Below are 20,270 nucleotides of genomic sequence, written 5' to 3' on the forward strand. Positions count from 1 at the left end.
TGTATACGCTAACTTTCTGCCTGGGAAGAAACCTATACTTTCTAATAAAAAAAAGTGGAAAGAGTAGAAGGGTGGCACTGCCAAGTTAAATGATCCGTCATTGTCCTAATTTACGAGTAACCACTTCCTTCACTTTCTCCTGATTAAGCATGTTATTTCTTGTGGAGGCGGCAAAGATGATTACGGTTTTCTCCCATAAATCACTTCAAGCTTTAGTCAGCTTTAATCGGCAGGATAGTCATCACTTCCCGGATCTCAGTCTGTGTGATGCTGAGTTCATGTTGCTCAAAAGTGGTTTTGTTTGTGCAGTCATTTTAATATCAATAATGAGCAACTACTCCGAAACTGTTCAATCAATTAATGTCAATTGTATGCTTGCAAATAAATTCAGAAGTACGATATAAACTTTCTCTGCATGCAGCGATCAATAGCGGCTCTGGTCTGTTTCACTTTAACCTCATTTTGATACCAGCCATGGATCCACATAAACACACTGAATACACTTTAATATGAAAGTTACCGTACTGTAACGTTATGCTTACTTTTTAGTTTGGTGTGCCTCTACGGTCTCCATGCTTTAATGTTCAAAAAGCTCTTTATTTTTCTCATACTTTTGGTCAACCGCTTAGAGATGCCCCGCCCCTGAGCCTATCACTCACAATAAGTTGGAGCACTTGCCAATAGAAGCGCAAAGTTTACGTAAAGATGTCAAAGTCAACTTTATTGTCAATCTTTCAGTTTGTGTGTACAGACAGAGAGATCGAAATATCCATTCCCACAATCCCGAATACAAAAACAACACAAATATATAAATATATTTTTCTGTGTTTTTCTCCCACAGTAACCGCATGCAGACCCTCCAGGTGGACTCGGTGCAGCGCTGGATGGAGGATCTGCGCCACATGACGGAGGTGGAGTGCATGTGCGTCCTGCAGGCCAAGCCCATCGGGGTGGAGGAGGACGCCCAGCAGGGGGAGCTGATCGTGGCCTCGGGGGTCGGGGGAGGCGACCACGTGGCGAGGAACAACTTGCAGACGCTGCTGCGCCGGGCGCTGGTGGTCAGCACGGAGCTGGGGAAGATGTTCCAGCGGCTGGAGAAGGGTCGCTGGCAGAGGGTCCACAGCACGGCCGTCAGGGCCAACTGCCACGTGCGCTCGCTGGTGCACGAGTACAGCGCCGCCCGAAACACACCGCCTGAGATGCAGAAGGTGAGTGATGACAGGGAAGAAGTAAAATAAGAAAAAGTGTATTTAATTACACCAATATCACAAAACATGATGCCTCAGTTTAACAAACATGAATGACAGTGCTATAAAATACTAAATGGACACGATAGAGGGAAACGTAGAACAGAAAGACAATAAAAACAACACAAATCAAAACAGTTGTTGGTCCTAAAAAATAATCAATGTTCCAAAATAAAACAAAGTGCTGACAGGGAAGAAGTCAAATCAAAGTGTATTTATATAGCCCAATATCCCACAACACGATTGACTCAGTGGGCTTTATAGATGAACATGAATGACAGTGCTAAAAGTTCAATCAAATCACAAGAATATATTAAAAGGACAAGAAAGAGTGAAGAAATAAATAAAAATACAACAAATAAAAGCAGTTTTGGGTCCTCAAGGCTTTCAAATAATCAGTGTTTCAAAATAAGACAAAGGCGAAGATATGCAGTGAAGTCTTCGGATCAGGCACTGAGACGTCCTGACACACCAATTAAGATTTAATCAGGACTTTTTCATGCTGTTCATTAAAACGTCTAACTTTAGAGTTCGATCCATTCATACTCTGCTTTGGCTTATCATCACACTAAGAATAGAAAATCAATTGGTCACTGCGAAATACATGTTTAAGTCTACACACACTCTCAATCCTAGGTTTGATTGAGAGTGTATATTAGGTTCCTGAACGTTTTTGGACTTATCTAGCTATGTCAATGATCAGAATGTCGAAAGTTTTATTTTAAAGGTAACATGTTGATGCTAATGCTTGGATCACAGTTGTATGTGTTTGTTCTCTTCCTTTTGGGGCAGTATGAGAAATCTCTGCTGGACAAGTGTATGGAGCTGACGAATATCACAGAGAGGTAAGACTTAGCAAAAATACTTTTCTTTTTAATACAATTGCCGGGAAACGAAGACGTTTATGTGGAAAAATGTCCAAAACGTCCCCCTCAGGTGCCTTCACACCGATGATGAGTTCTTCCTGAAGTCGATGAGGGAGGCGATCCACGAGATCCTCACCGACGTCAGCGACTCCTTCAGCAACATGATCGACATGGCTTTAGCCAACGAGATCCGGGTATGTGACGTAATCATACATATTGACCCAATATGTATTCTGTATCGACATCGAGCCCCTCCATGTGCTCCATAAAGTGTTCACATATAATTCCTAAGTACAGATTTCCCCTCATTCGGTGGGAATAATGTTGAATAAGAACCATGTGTATAACAACGTAATTCAAGTCCTTTTTAACTCCTACATTTCTGTATACTGCACCATGGGAAACAACAGTTTATCTTTATCCTCTTCACCATCAAAACATTTTCTCCTAAAGCCATTTGAAAGATTCCTGGATGACAGAGAAATCCCACAGCAGTGTCTGAACAGCTTCTGACTATATGATGTGCAATGCTAGGTTTATTAAAGGTCCCCTATTATACTGTTTTTACTACATCAATATATTACAGCTCTCAGATATACACAAAACATGTCTCTGAAGTGTGTGGCTCCAAACACCAAGCAGATCTTTGCAGCATTACCCATAATCCCCTCTGTTTCAGCCCTGTTTCCAAAGTGCTGACTCTCTGTCTGTTACTTTAGATGAAAATAAGGAGCCCCTCCCCACGCCCCTCTGAGAGACATTTGGTTACAAAGAACACAACAGCCGCGTTCACACCGCAGTACTTTTCCCACTTTAGTTCCGATTTAGTTCTGAAATGTCGCGTTCACACCAAAAAAATCCAGAACTAAAATTAGTTAATGAGAACCTTTTTACCCCCTTTCCCGTACCTGCTAGAGAGCGGGGACTTTCGTGGGAGAAAAAGGCTCTTATTTCTGATTGGCTGGGCGGATTGCAAACCACGCCCCGTCAAACTCCCAAAAAGTTTTGTGAAGCCGCCATTTTATTATCCTCGCATTAGCATTATTAGCATTAGCATTAGCCCAGCTGGGACTCCCAGCAGCTTCTACTGAAGCCAGTCCCCAAATCCGGGGACTTCCGGCGGGGACTTCAGGTGGCAGTATACGCCATGAAGTCGTTTGCGGCCTGCCAGTAAACCCAAAGCAGAAGAAGAAGAAGTGACGTCATCCACCCCCAGGAACTTATTCCGGTGTGAACGCGATCTGTACTTAGTTCATGAGAACTAAAGAGTTCTCATGAACATTTGTGGGAAAAGTACTGCGGTGTGAAAGCGCTAAATGGTGCTCTCAGAGGAGATTCAGGTGATAAGGTGGGGGGGGGGATTTTGATCCATTTATAGAAATGGATCAAAAAGAGAGAGAATCTTTTTTCCTGAAACTTTCAGAGTCTCTTTCCACAGAGGGGACACATGTTGATGTAGAGGAGACATGAAGAAGAGGGGACACATGTTGATGTCGAAGAGACATGAAGAAGAGGGGACACATGTTGATGGAGAAGAGACATGAAGAAGAGGGGACACATGTTGATGTAGAAGAGACATGAAGAAGAGGGGACACATGTTGATGTAGAAGAGACATGAAGAAGAGGGGACACATGTTGATGTAGAAGAGAAATGAAGAAGAGGGGACGCATGTTGATGTAGAAGAGACATGAAGAAGAGAGGACACATGTTGATGTAGAAGAGAAATGAAGAAGAGGGGACACATGTTGATGTAGAGACATGAAGAAGAGGGGACACGTGTTGATGTAGAAGAGACATGAAGAAGAGGGGACACATGCTGATGTAGAACAGACATGAAGAAGAGGGGACACATGTTGATGTAGAAGAGACATGGAGAAGAGGGGACACATGTTGATGTAGAAGAGACATGAAGAAGAGGGGACACATGTTGATGTAGAAGAGACATGAAGAAGAGGGGACACATGTTGATGTAGAAGAGACATGAAGAAGAGGGGGCACATGTTGATGTAGAAGAGACATGGAGAAGAGGGGACACATGTTGATGTAGAAGAGACATGAAGAAGAGGGGACACATGTTGATGTAGAAGAGACATGAAGAAGAGGGGACACATGTTGATGTAGAAGAGACATGGAGAAGAGGGGACACATGTTGATGTAGAAGAGACATGGAGAAGAGGGGACACATGTTGATGTAGAAGAGACATGAAGAAGAGGGGACACATGTTGATGTAGAAGAGACATGAAGAAGAGGGGACACATGTAGATGTAGAAGAGACATGAAGAAGAGGGGACACATGTTGATGTAGAAGAGACATGGAGAAGAGGGGACACATGGTGATGTAGAAGAGACATGGAGAAGAGGGGACACATGTTGATGTAGAAGAGACATGAAGAAGAGGGGACACATGTAGATGTAGAAGAGACATGAAGAAGAGGGGACACATGTTGATGTAGAAGAGACATGAAGAAGAGGGGACACATGTAGATGTAGAAGAGACATGAAGAAGAGGGGACACATGTAGATGTAGAAGAGACATGAAGAAGAGGGGACACATGTTGATGTAGAAGAGACATGAAGAAGAGGGGACACATGTTGATGTAGAAGAGACATGGAGAAGAGGATTTTGCACAATAAGTGCCTCTAATAAAGAAAATGACACCCTGTTCGATGTCCCTCCAGCTCCTGATCAAACAGATCGACTCCTCGGACAGCGTGCACACCATCGGCAGCGCCATCAGCAACCTGCTGTCGCTCACACAGGACGGCCCGCAGCTCTGCAGCATCATCGCCAAGGTACTGATTGACAGGTTGAAAAGTGTCTGTCTGCGATGAACCCCTGACGCATTTCATCGTGCAAAAAAACCCGTGAGGTCGGAGGTCCTGACGTCAGAGACGAGTCAGCGGCACGATGGGTTACATTCTTAGATTTGAGATTTTTCACACTAGCCTCCTTGTCTCTGGCAGAAGCAGCTTCCTTTGATATCACCGCTCTTATGATCCGCTTCACCTTTTGCTAAAGCTCAGCAGACCTGTCGCTATCTCTTTGAACACGCCTCTGAAAAGCTATTTCACTCCGAGATAAGACGAGGCAGACCAGACAGCAAGTCTCAATTGGCCATTAGTTAACCGACTGCTTCCAGGATACTCTTGATAAGGCTCTTCCTGATGGGCCACACACACACACACACACACACACACACACACACACACACACACACACACACACACACACACACACACACACACACACACACACACACACACACACACACACACACACACACCTGCTTTGCTGCCAGATATTCAGATCAATACTGCCAGCTCCCATTAGGAGTGAGCATTGGTCACGAAAGCAGGTTGCTCAGTCTTTACCCTTTAATCCGCTCCGCCTTTCTTACCTCCCTTTATCCCTCATTCTCCTTCTTTTCTTTTTTACTCTTATTTTGTAGATTGGCGCAGGAATGACTGGTTATGAGTTAGCATTTCTACCACTTCCAGTTTCCTCGTCTCAAAGTCAATGATGTTCTTGAATTAGCCTGAAATAAGGTCTATGGGTAACATAAGCTTAAGAAATATTGATGTTTGTTCTACGACATAAAATAAAATACCCCACTTGTGAATGTATGAAGCTGCTATGTCTTTAAAAACGATGGTTGCCAACAAACAACTAAATGAGACTATTAAATGTCATCTTCCCGAATGTTAGCCGCCTTTAGCTTAGCGGTGTTGACATGAAGTCAATCGACCACAAAGTAGTTTGTAGCGTTAAGATGTCACGTTAACTTTTACTTCTCATGATTCCATTTATGCTTCAAAAATCTCAAAGCGGTGTTGCTATGTGTCGAGGATCGTGCTCCATAATGTAAATATCAGTGGCGAACCGTGACTATCACAACTGGACCTTCTGTAGACACACACACACACACACACACACACACACACACACACACACACACACACACACACACACACACACACACACACACACACACACACACACACACACACACACACACACACACACACAGTCCAAACGTACGCTCTCATTCAGTGCAACGGCCAGGGCATTCGATCAAGGATGTAGAATACCTTGTTGAAGGATGTTCTACCCAGAGACCCAGAACAAGATCTGATTGGTTGCTTTCTTTTCTAACACAAAACCACTGAAATGCGAAGTGCATGGTACGAGAAGGACAAACAAATCAACGTAACACTGTAATATTACAGATCAACAACACAGATACCATTCTCATTTATTTATATACATTTTATTTATATAATTAAATCGATTTTTTTGTTTGTTTTATCCGAGTGTTCCAGGGTATTCTCTGAATACCTTGAAGGCCCTGACGGTTCGCCACTGGTAAATATCCCATTGGCTTTCTGTAGAGCAGGGGTATCAAACTCAATTTCAACTCGGGCCACATTAGCATCATGGTTGCACTCAAAGGGCCAGTTTTATATATAAGACTATATAAGAATAAATATATAAATATTTAATATATATAAAATAATGTATTATATAACATTATTGCCTCTGAATTGGATTAATATCAGATAGGGTAATAACTTCATAATTAACTACGCCTGAAAGCAGAAGTCTATGGCAAACAATTGCAAGTCTCTTCAGTGAGAATGTCACAAAATGATTTTAAAAGAAAAGCCAAATTCTGGAAAAACAAAAAAAAATAAGTCAAAGACAAATTCCGAGAAAAAAGTCTAATTTGAGATGCATTGTGGGACATGTAGTTTATGGGCAATGTGCTTCTGTAAAGCCAAGCGGCATGTAACCGTATAATAAACATATTATATTCTTTGCAAGCTCTTGTGGGGCCACATGAAATGAAGTCGCGGGCCGGATTTGGCCCCCGGGCCTTGAGTTTGACACCCCTGCTGTAGAGGAAGCCATTGCAATGCTAACTTCAAGGTTAGCCATACAAAAAATGACGTTCAACAACAAAAATAAAAGCTGTTTTTCTTTACTTCGGTCTTTAGTCGAGGTCCGGTTGTTTCATAAATACCTGCACATTTGAGGTCTGCCACTGTTATCATGGTGTGCATTGCACATGTAGAACAGAGTGAGCCCTCAGAGAGGCGTCGGCAGCACCTGCCAATGACTGCTAATGAATACCCAAAACAAAACATCCTCCTGCGTCTGAATTAATGAACTAGCACCAGTCAGTCTGTCACACACTCACACACACACCCTTTTTTACAGAAGTGTGTGTCCTCTGGTTCAGATCCAAGCTCTTCACTAATTATTATTTTCCACAGCCTGCTAACTTTACTCACGCATTGTTTAAAAACCTGCGATGAGGCGTTACATGTTTGGCTCCTGATATTTCTTGTCATTGTTCTCTTGATGGCCCGTGTTTAGAGAGGGATGAGCTGAAGGAGGGAGGTACACACACGCGTGGAGGTGAAGCATGCAGCATGAGAAAGAGAGATGAATAATAGTGTTGTGATGGAACCAGATGAGAAGAGTGTAATGGATACCAGACAGTTTGAGGCGGTGGCAGCTTCTGAGGAAATCTGAGTATTGTGTTATAATTAGAGCCGGGACTCGATTAAAAAAAGTAATCTAATTAATTAGAGGCTTTGTAATTAATTAATCGAAATTAATCGCATTTTTAATCAAATATACATATTTGACCTGAGAACAGTGAGAAGCAATTTTCACATGGATTTTACTCCAAGTGGTCTACAGTCCAAGTGCATGACATTAAGGATTTTGGGAGATGGCCCTGTGGGCCATCTAAGCTAATTTACAGATGGCCCTGAGCCCAATAGAGATTGCCCTGAAAAATGCACGCGGACGAAATGGCACGAAGAGTTTGGGGGGCCTCCGTCCCCCTAGAACATTTTGATTTTTGCAGGTCTTAGATGCTGTCTGGTGCATTCTCTAGACCAGTGACCACCAACTGGCGACCCGCGGGCCAAATCAGGCCCGCCAGACATTCTCATCCGGCCCGCACGACGGGGGTGACTGTGGCGTTGGCGGAATGGTTACTGCATTCGCCCCCCACCCATTTCTTTGTTTACAACGTCTCGTGAGTAAGGTGCAGTACCGGAGTCCAACAGAGAGGCAGCAGCTGCGGGACAGTAGACTGCGTACTGCGAAACCTTCCCTCCCCTGAAGAAGAAGTGATCCTTCGTTGTGAAGAGTCTGGTTAATGCGCTCCGCAACACAGCAGTAGCCCCGCTGCGACAGAGTCCAACAGAGAGGCTGGAGCTGCGGGACAGTAGCCTAGAAGCAGGGTTGGGTTGTAACGGAATACATAACGGCGTTACGTAATCAGAATACAAAAGTCAAGTAGGCCAACTGTATTCAGCTGGCGTTACATTTGAAAAACGAGTAATCTGATTACAGTTACTTTCGTAAACCTGAAGTGAATACATTTTGGAAAACTTATTGGAATTATTGGTGGAAAAGTTTCCTCACAAAATGTAATATTCATTACCGGCAGAACTGTGTGCACACTGCACAGCGCTGCAGCATGTCTGTGAGCGAGAGAGAGATGCAGCGTGTCTGTGAGGCCCCGCCCCCGCACGCAGATGAGAGAGAGAGATCTCTTTTAAAATATATTGAAAGTTAGAAACGGAGATGGTTGGATAAAATGTGCAAGATAACGTTTATGTAGCATTTCTTTATTGTCGAAATGATGACATTTCATAACGGGATCAAATCAAAGTGAATGGCCTGCTGCTGCTGAATGCATGGGGCAAGTGACTAGAAAAAGTTTTAAAAGTTATTACATCGTTTCAGATAATAAATAATAATGATAATTCATTCTATTTAAGGGCGCCTTTCAAAGCACCCAAGGACACCTTACAATGCATAACATATTCCAAGGAAAGGTTTTAAGACAGTACAAAGAATGCAGTCCGGGTGATGTTTTTGATGTGGGGTGCAGATGAGAGAGCTGTCCAGAATGACACCAAGATGTTGTGTTTGAGTTCATGATAAGCCATGAAAACAGTCAAATAAGTGTCTCCTGTGCACCAAAACATACCCATCTGTTATGGAAAAAGAAAGTATTCCAAAAGTAATCTGAATACTATTTATAAAATTCTGGGCTATATAAAAATCGCTGGCCCGCGATAGTGTCTATTGGTTACATTTCGGCCCTTGGACAAATGTAGTTGGTGATCCCTGCTCTAGACTGAATTATAAGATGAACCACCACAATATTATATTGTACAATTTCAATTTTATTCTTCATTTCACTTGTTTGTTTGTTCTTGTTTGTGTTTGCTGGCTTGCATAATAATAATAATAATAATTTCCCTTTAGAGCAATACCGCTTCAGTTGCGCCACTTATGTGACAGACAAGAAGAGTATGTGACAGACAAGAATAGTCAACTCTAATGTCTAACACTTAATGTGGAGAAAGAGATGTCCTGTATGGGTTGATTGTGCGTTGATCTGTTGGTAATGCCTCGGGGTTCCGGTGGGCATGTAAACAAATGCATAATGCTGTGCTATACTTTGTGGCCTCATCCAGTTGCATAGTGACACTTATTGTGTAGTTGTCTTTTAATAAGCAGGTAGTCCTATCATTAGCTAGAACTAGCTGGATCTGATCGATATGGACATAAACGCGAGTGAAGTCTAATCTGACGGGAGAGAGAGATCAGCTGCTGCTGACGAGTCGACACGCAGCTCTGCATGATCGCATGCAGCGGTGAGCGGAACAAAAGTAACACACACTTCAGGTTAGAATATCACACGTAGCTATTTTAATTACCTCTCAAACTACCTAAACTAGTTATAGATATGTTTAGTTTTACTGGCGGGTCACTCATTACTAGATCCGCGAGCTGCATGATACTGGCATAATAGATTGCCCGATCGGGCAACCAGCAGGTGAGGCTTCATTTCCCGAGCTAAATGCTAGATGGCCCCGGGCCATCGGGCAGTCGTTAATGTCGAGCCCTGAAATCCAGTGAGCCAGGGAGTTTGTTATTTTCTCAGACGTGGACTGACTTATCCTGGCCCTGAAACCAGTCATCTGGGTCAGGGTGTGGTTCCTTGCACTCGGAGTCGGGCTAACGTCCACGCTAGCTGCTACATGCTTTGCATTTAGGTGATACTTTAGGCTTGATGTGCTGCGGTGATATGCAAATTCTTTTTTGCATAATTTGCACACAACCGTGCTCTTGTCGACGCTTCCATCCGTCCGTTTTTTAAAACAAAATGTCCCATCCACGGGGCCGACCGAAGCGGTCTCATCAGCTTGTTCGTTCATGTTTGACTATTGTTCACCGTGGTTTGTTGTTGTTTGAAGTCCCATGCTGAAGTCATGAACGTTAGTTGGTGCTCCAGTATAATCGGTACGCCTGAAACTCATCCAGTGAGAAACGTTCCGCTGTGCAAAAATAAGTGCGATTAAAATGCGTTAATTTTTGTGTAATTAATTAATCTTAATTAACGCGTTAAAGTCCCGGCCCTAGTTTTAATTAAATTGATATTTAACGGCAGGTCCTAATTGTTGCTAACACTTCAACACATAAGGGTCGTTGTCTTCGACTGGGCTTTGTAGATTTCAAGAGGCCATATTCTGCTTTTTGGGGGTTTCCGTTTCCTGTAGTGTGTTATAGGTTTCTGTGCATGTATGTTCTGCACAGGGTAACATCCCTGTTCCCACCAAGGTGCTTTTATTGGTTAGTGCTTCAACACACCGTAAGCCAGCTAACCAATCAGAGCAGACTGGGCTCTGGTTTCAGACAGAGGGTGGAAAGAGGTGCTGCAGCTCAGGCAGTATGAGAAAAATAAAGAGCTTTTTGAAGAGACACAAATACATATATGAAGCTGAACATTTGAATAATATGTCCTCTTTAAAAATTACTCACACTTTAACTAAATAAGTGTTTATTGAACTAAAGATTTCAATACTTAAAGCTGTATAATTGACTATTTTGTTTGCTGTAATCATAGTATTTGAATAATATTACCTTTTATATTTAATGACAAAGAAGCAGTTGCCTTCTATTGCAACGTTTCTGGCTATGTAAATCAAATATTCACTTTCTTCGAGGGAACACAGTAGGTGCGTGAGATCTGCCGTCTCATACCTTCGTCTCCTTCATAGGAACAAATACAAGTATTGTATTCTTCATAATGTGTGTGTGGTATATATTATTGCAGGATCCATAAAGCACTTTTCTGTAGTTCTCTCACTCTGACTAATCCCTAATGTTGTGACTGAATGAAATGCATCTGGTTTAACAAGCAGGACAGAACAAGCCGTTCAAACACCGTCCTTTATTTGATGACCCAGTCATAATGACAAAGCAGACAGAATATAAAACAAGCTTTTAAAGTTTGCTCCTAATTCACCAGAACATCTTTTTATATCACAGAGATTATACAAACAATGATTCACATTTTCACCTGATCAATATGTCGAGGAAGCAACAAAGCGTGAGAATACTAAAAAGGAAACATGTAAATGATTAGACGGTGTTTAACACCGAGCTGTGTGCCATCCCATAAATCTAGCAGCAGCTGGGATATTACAGAGCAACCGTGTCACGGTGTGGAGGGGAGTTCGCTGTCTCAGAGTTTACACACCGTCATGACAGATACTGATTTAAAAGTGTGTGTGTGTGTGTGTGTCCTTGCTCTGAAAGTTGTATACGCAGGTTGTGAGAGCATGACGTGGCGATAACTCAGGCTGGGTGAGAAGCAGTGTGTCGTCAAAACTACGTAGATGGAGAGCAGCGATGCATTTAGTGATTTCTTTTCGGAGATGCAACATGGACACGATCGGTGGAATATATATAAATAAAAAAACCTCTGCCTCAATAGAGATTTTTAAGGGGCGGTTAAAGACCGACCTCTTCCGACAGGCCTTTGGGTCATCGGAGGAGGTGAGTCTTCTTCTTTTTTTATTATGGGTGTTTTGTCGTATGTTTTAACCTATGTATTACCTGCTGCCGTTTTATGCCTTTTATTCTACATTTTATAGTTGTACTGTGAATTGTGTCCTGTGTCCTGTACTGTAAAGCACTTTGTACATCCGTGTTGAGAAGGGTGCTATATAAATAAAGTTTTACTTACTTACTTAATATCTAAATGAGGTATTGTGGTGCTGCAAACAAGTCCTGGTCTTCCAGGACTTCCATTATTCAGACTTAATAATCCTCTTAAAAATCACACAATATATGATACAATGATATATTGATGACTAATGTTTTAAAGATTACATATTATGCTTAGTTTCAGGTTCATATTTGTATTTTTCGCATCGACTGGGACATGTCTCCATTCTTTAATGTTCAAAAAGCTTTTTGTTGTTCTCATACTGCCTCATTCACCCTCTGTCTGAAATGAGACCGCACAAGGCAAGTGTTATTCTTATTCTAACAAGCATTATGATTTTGCTTTGTCCACCAACCTTTTGTCAAACACAACGAGGTCCTTGAAAAACTAAAAGGTTTTACTGACTACTTTTTTTGTTTAAAAACCAAGAAGTAAACTGCCTCAAGAAACTGCAGACGCCTTGTGGGATCAGTTCAGATTATTATGAGATGGAAAGACGCTGTCTCGGCCTTCACATGCCAACAGACGGATGGAGATGATGATGTTAGTGCAGCAAGTACCGAAATGCACGGGTGTGCGGATAAATGCGTTTTTTGGCTTCATTGAAGGAATGAGAATGAAGTCAGTGGAAACTAAAAGTTGTTTAAGTGAGAAGAGCCCAGCGATCTGTGCAGAGGAACCGCAGCAGAACGTCTGTGGAGATGAAACAAGCAGAGAGGCAGTTTTAATACGAACTGATGGATAAAAGTGTCTGGTCCATTTCGGTTTAAGTGTGGATAAAGTAAGGCGGCTTAACGGTACGTCCACACAGCAGCTTCAGACGAATCTTCCAATGCTTCTCTGCCCATTGACTTTGAATGGGGGTGACGTCACTTTGCCTCGCTTTTCGCCGAACTGCATTGTGGGGGAGCGAAGCGAAGATTTCCAGGATGTCCAGGATTCAAAAGTTGAGCAATGTTCAACTTTTGAATCTGAGCTGGAAGCGTCAGCCAATCAAACACGTTTATGCAAATCTGACAGTAGAAGCGCTAGCCAATCAAACCGCGTGTAAGCAGGGAGAGCCAGACCGCAGTTCATTTCCTCATATTCCAAACGAGAAATTACGGCAGCAAATCACCCGGTTCTTTACGACCAGAACTATCAACGGGATACAAACCGGAGGAACCAGGCATGGGGGGAGGTGGCAGAGACAGGGGGTGACACTGGTAGCTTTTCGCCTGTTTGGGGAGTTTATATATATTATATATACTGATATAATATATATATATATAGCTCGCATAAAATCCCCGGGGTTTTTTGCTTTGTATGTCGGGGGCGGGAGATTCATGTGATTGGTTGTTGGTCACGTTGCTCGCAAAAAATCCCCAAGCTGTCAGACACGCCCAGCTCCAAGCTTTTCAAGATGTTTGAAAAGCTGCTGTGTGGACGTACCGTTACGCTAAAAAAGTAGTCTTGAAGCAAAAGTATTCTACAACCCGTCTCATTTACTACTGCGTTATTTCACATGCAAACAACCCGTATCCTGCACGAGTACAAGTATCGCTTACAGTCCATAACACATGCTACTGTAACTACACAATGCACCGACCACAAAAAACACGTAAGGAAACACCATTATGAAAAGACATTTCCATTGTCTTAACGAATCCATTTTTATATTTGCGTAGTTCCTGTTCCTCCTAATGGAAAGCTTTTGGGTCATTATTGCACATTTTCCCTTGTTGGCCACCGTACATTATGATCAACTGTTTATTTAAATGCAGTTTGATGGGTGCCACCTGATCTCTTGTTCGGCAGCGTTGGAAATCTTTGATACCTGGGAGCAGCAGGCTTTAAAACGAATATCAACGTTGCATTCAAAGACACCAAACGTGGCGCTGTCACCAAATAACTATAGCTTCTCCCCAGACTCACTCTGAACAGTATTTACCAACACCAACACCTGCGTCACAGAATAACAACAGGATCAACAACCTCTCTGGAGATTCAAAAGGTTTAATGAAAGCAGTCGCTGCTCGCAGTTCTTCCAGGTAAAGCAGGACAGTAATGCGTAGGCGGCTCACAGCAGGATGATTAGTCTCTGAGCGCCCCGACACCATGGCCCGCAGCATGAGACATGCCAACCCTGTATAATGGCCTTATTAGGATAATGGAGGTAGTTACAGGCTTCGTCTTCCTCCTGGTAATTCTATCTATCTGCACGCTCAATACAATGCAATACCTGCAAGTGTTTTTCCGCCCGAGGGGTGCTTCAGCGTAGACACGGAGCTATTTCTGTTTGTTTACACCATAATCCAGGAGAAAATGCTCAGCTATTATAGCCATCTTTTTTCAGCTTTTCCATTCATGAAATATGTATATCTTTACCTGACATGATCAATTGTGCGAGGCATTTCATAGATGATGTGTTTGGCAGCCTCGCTGAGGAAAGCCGGCCAAATCCATGGGTCATGTCGGGTCCCCTGGACTCTTTAAACCGGCTGCTGATGTTGGCTTACATCTGAGGACCTGCTGCCCAGCAAGGAGCAATTTGATCCATCATTTCAAACATTCAAGCGTGCTTCACGACGAGAGCCGAGCGTGACGTTCAGTGTATCATTTGATGTTATGTGAGGCCTAATGGAAGGCCTGTGAAAGCGGCTAAAAGAGTATCAGTGTTGGGATGTAATAAAGTATATTTACTCAAAAATGGTACTTAAATATCATTTTGAGATTCTTGAGTATTTCTTTATTTAAGTATTTTCATTGTATGTACTGCATCACATTTTGGAAGACAATATTGCACTTTTTACTCCTCAGCTTTAGTTACTTTTATTAGCTATAACAAGGTCAACTAAACAAGTAGATATTAGTATCCTCATAGGTTTACGATATCCAGCAGCAGTATACAAAATAGTTACAATTGGCTCCAAATGTACCTGCGGCGATGAACACATGAATGCATCAATAATCGTAATCCAATAATTTTTTACATTTGATATTTACGCTTAACAAGTACTTTTACTTTTCCAGATTTTTTTAAACACCTTCAATTTCAGGGGGGGCGCGGGGCCCCGTTGGCGACGTGCAGCGCCCCTCCAAGACAATGGTAGGGGAAACACTGGATGTGATGAATGATAACGGGACACATCGAAGTCTGCACTCACTTACTTTGATCCGGTTACTTATGTTGAGGCAGATATTTAGCTTTCTTAACGCTAATGTTATAATAGTCAGACTGCTCTGAAGATGGAGGTGATATTCTATTCACGTTCACGTTCACACAGTCGGTGATTTTGCCGGCCGTCTTTCCTGCGACGGCAGCTTTTCTGTATTTCCTTTCTCCTGTAATATGACTTGATCGCTTTAAACTCCGCACACTGAGCTCTGATTGGTCAGCAGGCGGTGCTTTCACTGAGTTGAGCTCCTGCAACCTAACCTGGTCCGGGGCAGGCTAGCCGCACAGCATAAGTTACCATGGAGATCTAGCCTGCTAAAAAGAGAACCAGCGTCGTAGGACCGGAAACCCCGAGTTTTCCCTGAAGTTAGCCGCTAAGCGAAAATCCGGCTTCGTAGTACAGGCCTCAGGCCTCTGCTGTACTGAAGACTTTGTTATTGTAGTGGGACCTGAGCGTATCGTATCTAGCGTCAGTGCAGTTTTATGAAGCACTGTGGACCTATTCGAATGCAGAAACATTTATTTAATAGCTCTTTCTTTCCCACAGGAAGGAGCCGTGGTGTCCCTGTTTAAGATCTGCAGGCAGGACCGCTTCAGAGATCTGTACGCTCACGCTCTGAGGACGGTGGCCTCCATCTGCTGCGTGGAGGAGGGCATCAACCAGCTGGACAAGGTAACACCTCTTGATTTACATAATGCAAATAACTTATTGTGTAGGCAGAAAATCAATTAAAATGGAGCGAAACATGGCAACAAGTATGGAAGCCCTGACGGTCAAGAGACACAAAGTAATAATCTGGTGATCCATTTTCTAAATCTGACCACGATACATATATTGTTTGCTAGCACGATATGTATCATGACACACTTTTTGTTATTTTAGCTAGAAATGTAGTTTAATCCTATATTTATGTAATACATTGTAAATGTACAGTCAGGGCCGGTTTTTGGCATCGGCGGTCGCCTAGGGCGCCAGATCTGGGAGGCGCTGCGCTGGTAGCTCTGGGAGGGAAAACACATTTTGGACCGTTGGTGCTCGTCCTAATTTTCAGTCTTGATGTAACAACATTCATAATTAAGTAAATGTAACACCCTTTTCACCCCGGTTACACTTTTCATTTTCCCTGTACGATGGGCGCAGTAAGGCAAGGCAAGTTTATTTATATAGCACCTTTCAACACAAGGCAATTCAAAAGTGCTTTACAAAAAACAAAAGACATACTGTAAGTGATGAAAGTGGGGGGATGTTGAGAGAGAGAGAGAGAGAAAGAGAGGGAGAGAGAGAGAGAGGTTGTTAGCATCTGGTGCTAGCTGCTCTAACGGATATAAGAAGAAGATGTTTCTACAACAACGGTGGAGGGAGAGTCCTCTCCAGTCAGACTGTGAGGCTGATAACTTCAGCTCAGTGAGGTAAGGACTCGGAGTGTTTAGATAGTTCACTTTAGTTATCTCGGTGGGTCTCAAACGTTTTGATCACATGTTATGTAGGCCTAGCTAAACAAATATTTCCAAGGCACTACTTTATAATTATTGGGATAAACGGGTTTGAAATCATTTCAATGTATATATAGGACAGTAAACCAAAAATATCATTTAAAACTGGAGAGATACAAAAATATGCATAAATAAATAAATGTTAAGGTAAATTAAGATATGAATGAACAACAACAATACAATAAGTTACATTCATTGGTTATTGGCTATGGTAGGTTACTGGTTATGTTCACATACTTATTTGATTATTAAAATGTAAACCGATCTTCTTCATATGGGTGTTTTAAAGTTGTACCGCCTAGATCTAGTCTCTAGTAATTGTGCACCAGATTGAGCTAAAATCTCGCCTAGGGCGGCAAATTGGCTAGAAATGAGTACATGCAGGAATTAAAGCACACCTGGAAGAAACCAAGAACTCGCGTTAGTACTTGGGGTGGCATTGCACTTGTGGCCAAAATAGGTATTACAACAACCAACACAAAAAGAAAGTAAAGGAAACTTGTAATAAGGATACTGGCAAAACTTTCAACACTTTTAAAATGCAGGAGAAACGCGAACTTGTTCTCCTCGTTGGCCTCAAAGGTTTGCCGTACACACCGGTCCAGATTTTCATTTGCTGGAAAATACTCTCATGCTTCATTGACAGTAATCTAAGGTAATGCTTTGCCTCCCTGCAGTCCAGACGTTCACACCAATCAGCTGAAGAACAGTCTCACTACTGTTGTACTCATTCAGATTTCAGCCGTGCTCTCACGTCTCATGCAAAGACTGCGAGGCTAGTTTATTTTCACAGGTGATCATGTGCCAACAATAGCAGCAGCAGCAGCAGAGAGGAGAGAGGAGAAACACGGCGAGCGAGGAATCAAAGATCACACACTTAAACAAAGGGGTTCTTTACTGGGAAGTCCAATAAAGTCTTTCAGGTATTGGGTTGGCATTTTAAAGATAATCCAAACTAGTTCTGCAATAGCTTTTTTTATGATTACCTATCATTACATTACATTACATTTAGCTGACGCTTTTATCCAAAGCGACTTACAATAAGTGCGTTCGACCAGGAAGACACAAACTAGAAGAAAATAGAATCATAAAGTACATCAGGTTTCATCAAGCCAAGCATTTCAAGTGCTACTCAACTGGCTTTAGATAAGCCAGTCCTTTGTTAGTATATAAGTGCTTTGTTAATAATTCTATCGCTCGAAATGGAGTCGAAAGAGATGAGTTTTCAGTAGGAAGGTGTGTAAGCTTTCTGCTGTCCTGATGTCAATGGGAGCTCATTCCACCATTTTGGAGCCAGGATAGCAAACCCACGTGTTTCTGCTGATGGGAACTTGGGTCCCCCTCGCAGCGAGGGTGCAGCGAGCTGTATGGCTGATGCAGAGCGTAGTGCACGTGCTGGGGTGTACGGTTTAACCATGTCCTGGATGTAGGAAGGGCCAGATCCATTCGCAGCATGGTACGCAAGTACCAGTGTCTTGAAGTGGATTCTAGCAGTTACCGGAAGCCAGTGGAGGGAGCGGAGGAGCGGCGTGGTGTGGGAACATTTAGGAAGGTTGAAGACCAGACGAGCCGCTGCATTCTGGATGAGCTGCAGAGGTCGGACCGATCAATGATCACCCTACGAACACATGAATGCATCATCATCATAATCCAGTCATTTAACATCAAATGATCGTATTTCTGAAATGGGCCATCACACATTATTTTACTAAAGTATGATTTCAAATGCAGGACTTTTACTGGACAATCCGGTATTGGTACTTCTACTTAACTTAAAGTTCTGAATACTTCTCCTATCACTGGATTTGACTCACTGCTACCATTAGACTCAATCAGAAGAGGCAGCGTATACAGACAGGGCGTGCCAGTCCTCTGTTTATCCCTCACAGTGGATACTTGATGTTTCTTGTGGCTGTGTATTGTGCAGGAGGCATCAGTGCAGCCTCTGTGTTACTTATATTCCTGTAATGGTACTTATTCTTGGGGGAAACTTTAGTCTGCAGCCGTCGGGTTCTCCGCTTTTCTATTAAGGTGATTACATCTTCATGAATGAGTTTAGCGGGTTCACTTACCTCAGGGCGGGGGAGCGCCATTTAACGATCGCTGTATAACTTTAGGATCGGAGACAGTGAGAAAATAGGCATCATGCTGTGTCCCGCGGGTTTCTCGTTCTGATGACAGAATGATACAGCACCCTCACCGAGAGAGGAGTCAGGATCTACTGTGGGTCTGCGGGTCAGAGATGAGATCATCATAGGAGACCTCCTGACTGCTGAGCTCACAGGTCAAACTGCTCACTGTGTGTGTGTGTGTGTGTGTGTGTGTGTGTGTGTGTGTGTGTGTGTGTGTGTGTGTGTGTGTGTGTGTGTGTGTGTGTGTGTGTGTGTGTGTGTGTGTGTGTGTGTGTGTGTGTGTGTGTGTGTGTGTGTGTGTGTGTGTGTGTGTGTGTGTGTGTGTGTGTGTGTGTTGTGTGTGTGTGTGTGTGTGTGTGTGTGTGTGTGTGTGTGTGTGTGTGTGTGTGTGTGTGTGTGTGTGTGTGTGTGTGTGTGTGAAGTAAAGAAGGCAGGGAGACAGAAAGCTAATGATACATCCTTCTTTGTTTGTCCTCGTTTGTTCTCTTTTGAGAATTAATCCAAAATAAACAACAGACGCACCTGTGTGAAGCGAGCGTTCACAGAAAGACACGTGTAACCTGAATCGGGCTCGTAATGATGCCACAGCGGTGTCTCTGCTCAGCAGCTGGGACAGCAGGAACCATCGGAGTGTGAACACTTGTTTCTTAACGGGAACCAGAGTCCGCCCCAGATTAGCGTCCTGGTCCCAGGCGAGTCGACGCCACCAAGCGCTCAGGCTTGAGAAACACACCTGTCATTGTTGAAGGGTGATCGGTATCATCTGTGCTGCTCATTGGTGGATACACTGCGTGCTCGCTCAGTGTTATCCCCAACTGGAACATCGTAGCATGGAGGTGAAGAGTCTTGATGAGGAATGCAGCTGCTACAGAAGTGAAAGAAAGAAAGGTTCAACAGGAAGTGTGGAGGACGGAGTACTGGGATGTGGTAAACCTCTATATTGTGCTACACTGCAAAAGATGACCTTGAGCTTACCGTTTTCAAATATTGATTATAACTTAAATAATATAAAATAATTAAATGAAGCACACACTAGAGATGTCGTACAGACAGAGGAAGAAGGGAATATACGGAATCACTCATGGAGTTTGCCTAAGAAACTAAACTTGGGGCACAGAGGCTGCTGCCCAGTACGCGAGTTCGACTTCCACTTGCTGAACCTTCATGTCGAATCCTCTGTTTCCCCCCCTTCAACACGGCATCTATCAGTAAAGGCCTTAAATATCTGACTAAAAGAACAGTAAGGCAAGGCAAGGCAAGGCAAGGCAAGGCAAGGCAAGGCAAGGCAAGGCAAGGCAAGTTTATTTATATAGCACCTTTCAGCAC

At 43.0% G+C, this 20,270-nt stretch overlaps 1 protein-coding gene across 1 annotated transcript; it reads left to right on the forward strand.

Annotated features, from left to right (window-relative positions):
• Nucleotides 1-845: 845 nt before the first annotated feature.
• Nucleotides 846-19,096, forward strand: LOC117441510 (protein inscuteable homolog; the record flags this gene model as incomplete). The annotated part of the gene is made up of 6 exons (XM_034077592.1): nt 846-1,208; nt 2,040-2,092; nt 2,184-2,307; nt 4,795-4,908; nt 15,866-15,991; nt 18,994-19,096. Coding segments are annotated over exons 1-6 (880 nt in total), but the record flags the coding sequence as incomplete, so codon positions are not given.
• Nucleotides 19,097-20,270: the final 1,174 nt, after the last annotated feature.

Source organism: Pseudochaenichthys georgianus, unplaced genomic scaffold (assembly GCF_902827115.2).
Source record: "Pseudochaenichthys georgianus unplaced genomic scaffold, fPseGeo1.2 scaffold_1756_arrow_ctg1, whole genome shotgun sequence".
NCBI lineage: Eukaryota > Metazoa > Chordata > Actinopteri > Perciformes > Channichthyidae > Pseudochaenichthys > Pseudochaenichthys georgianus.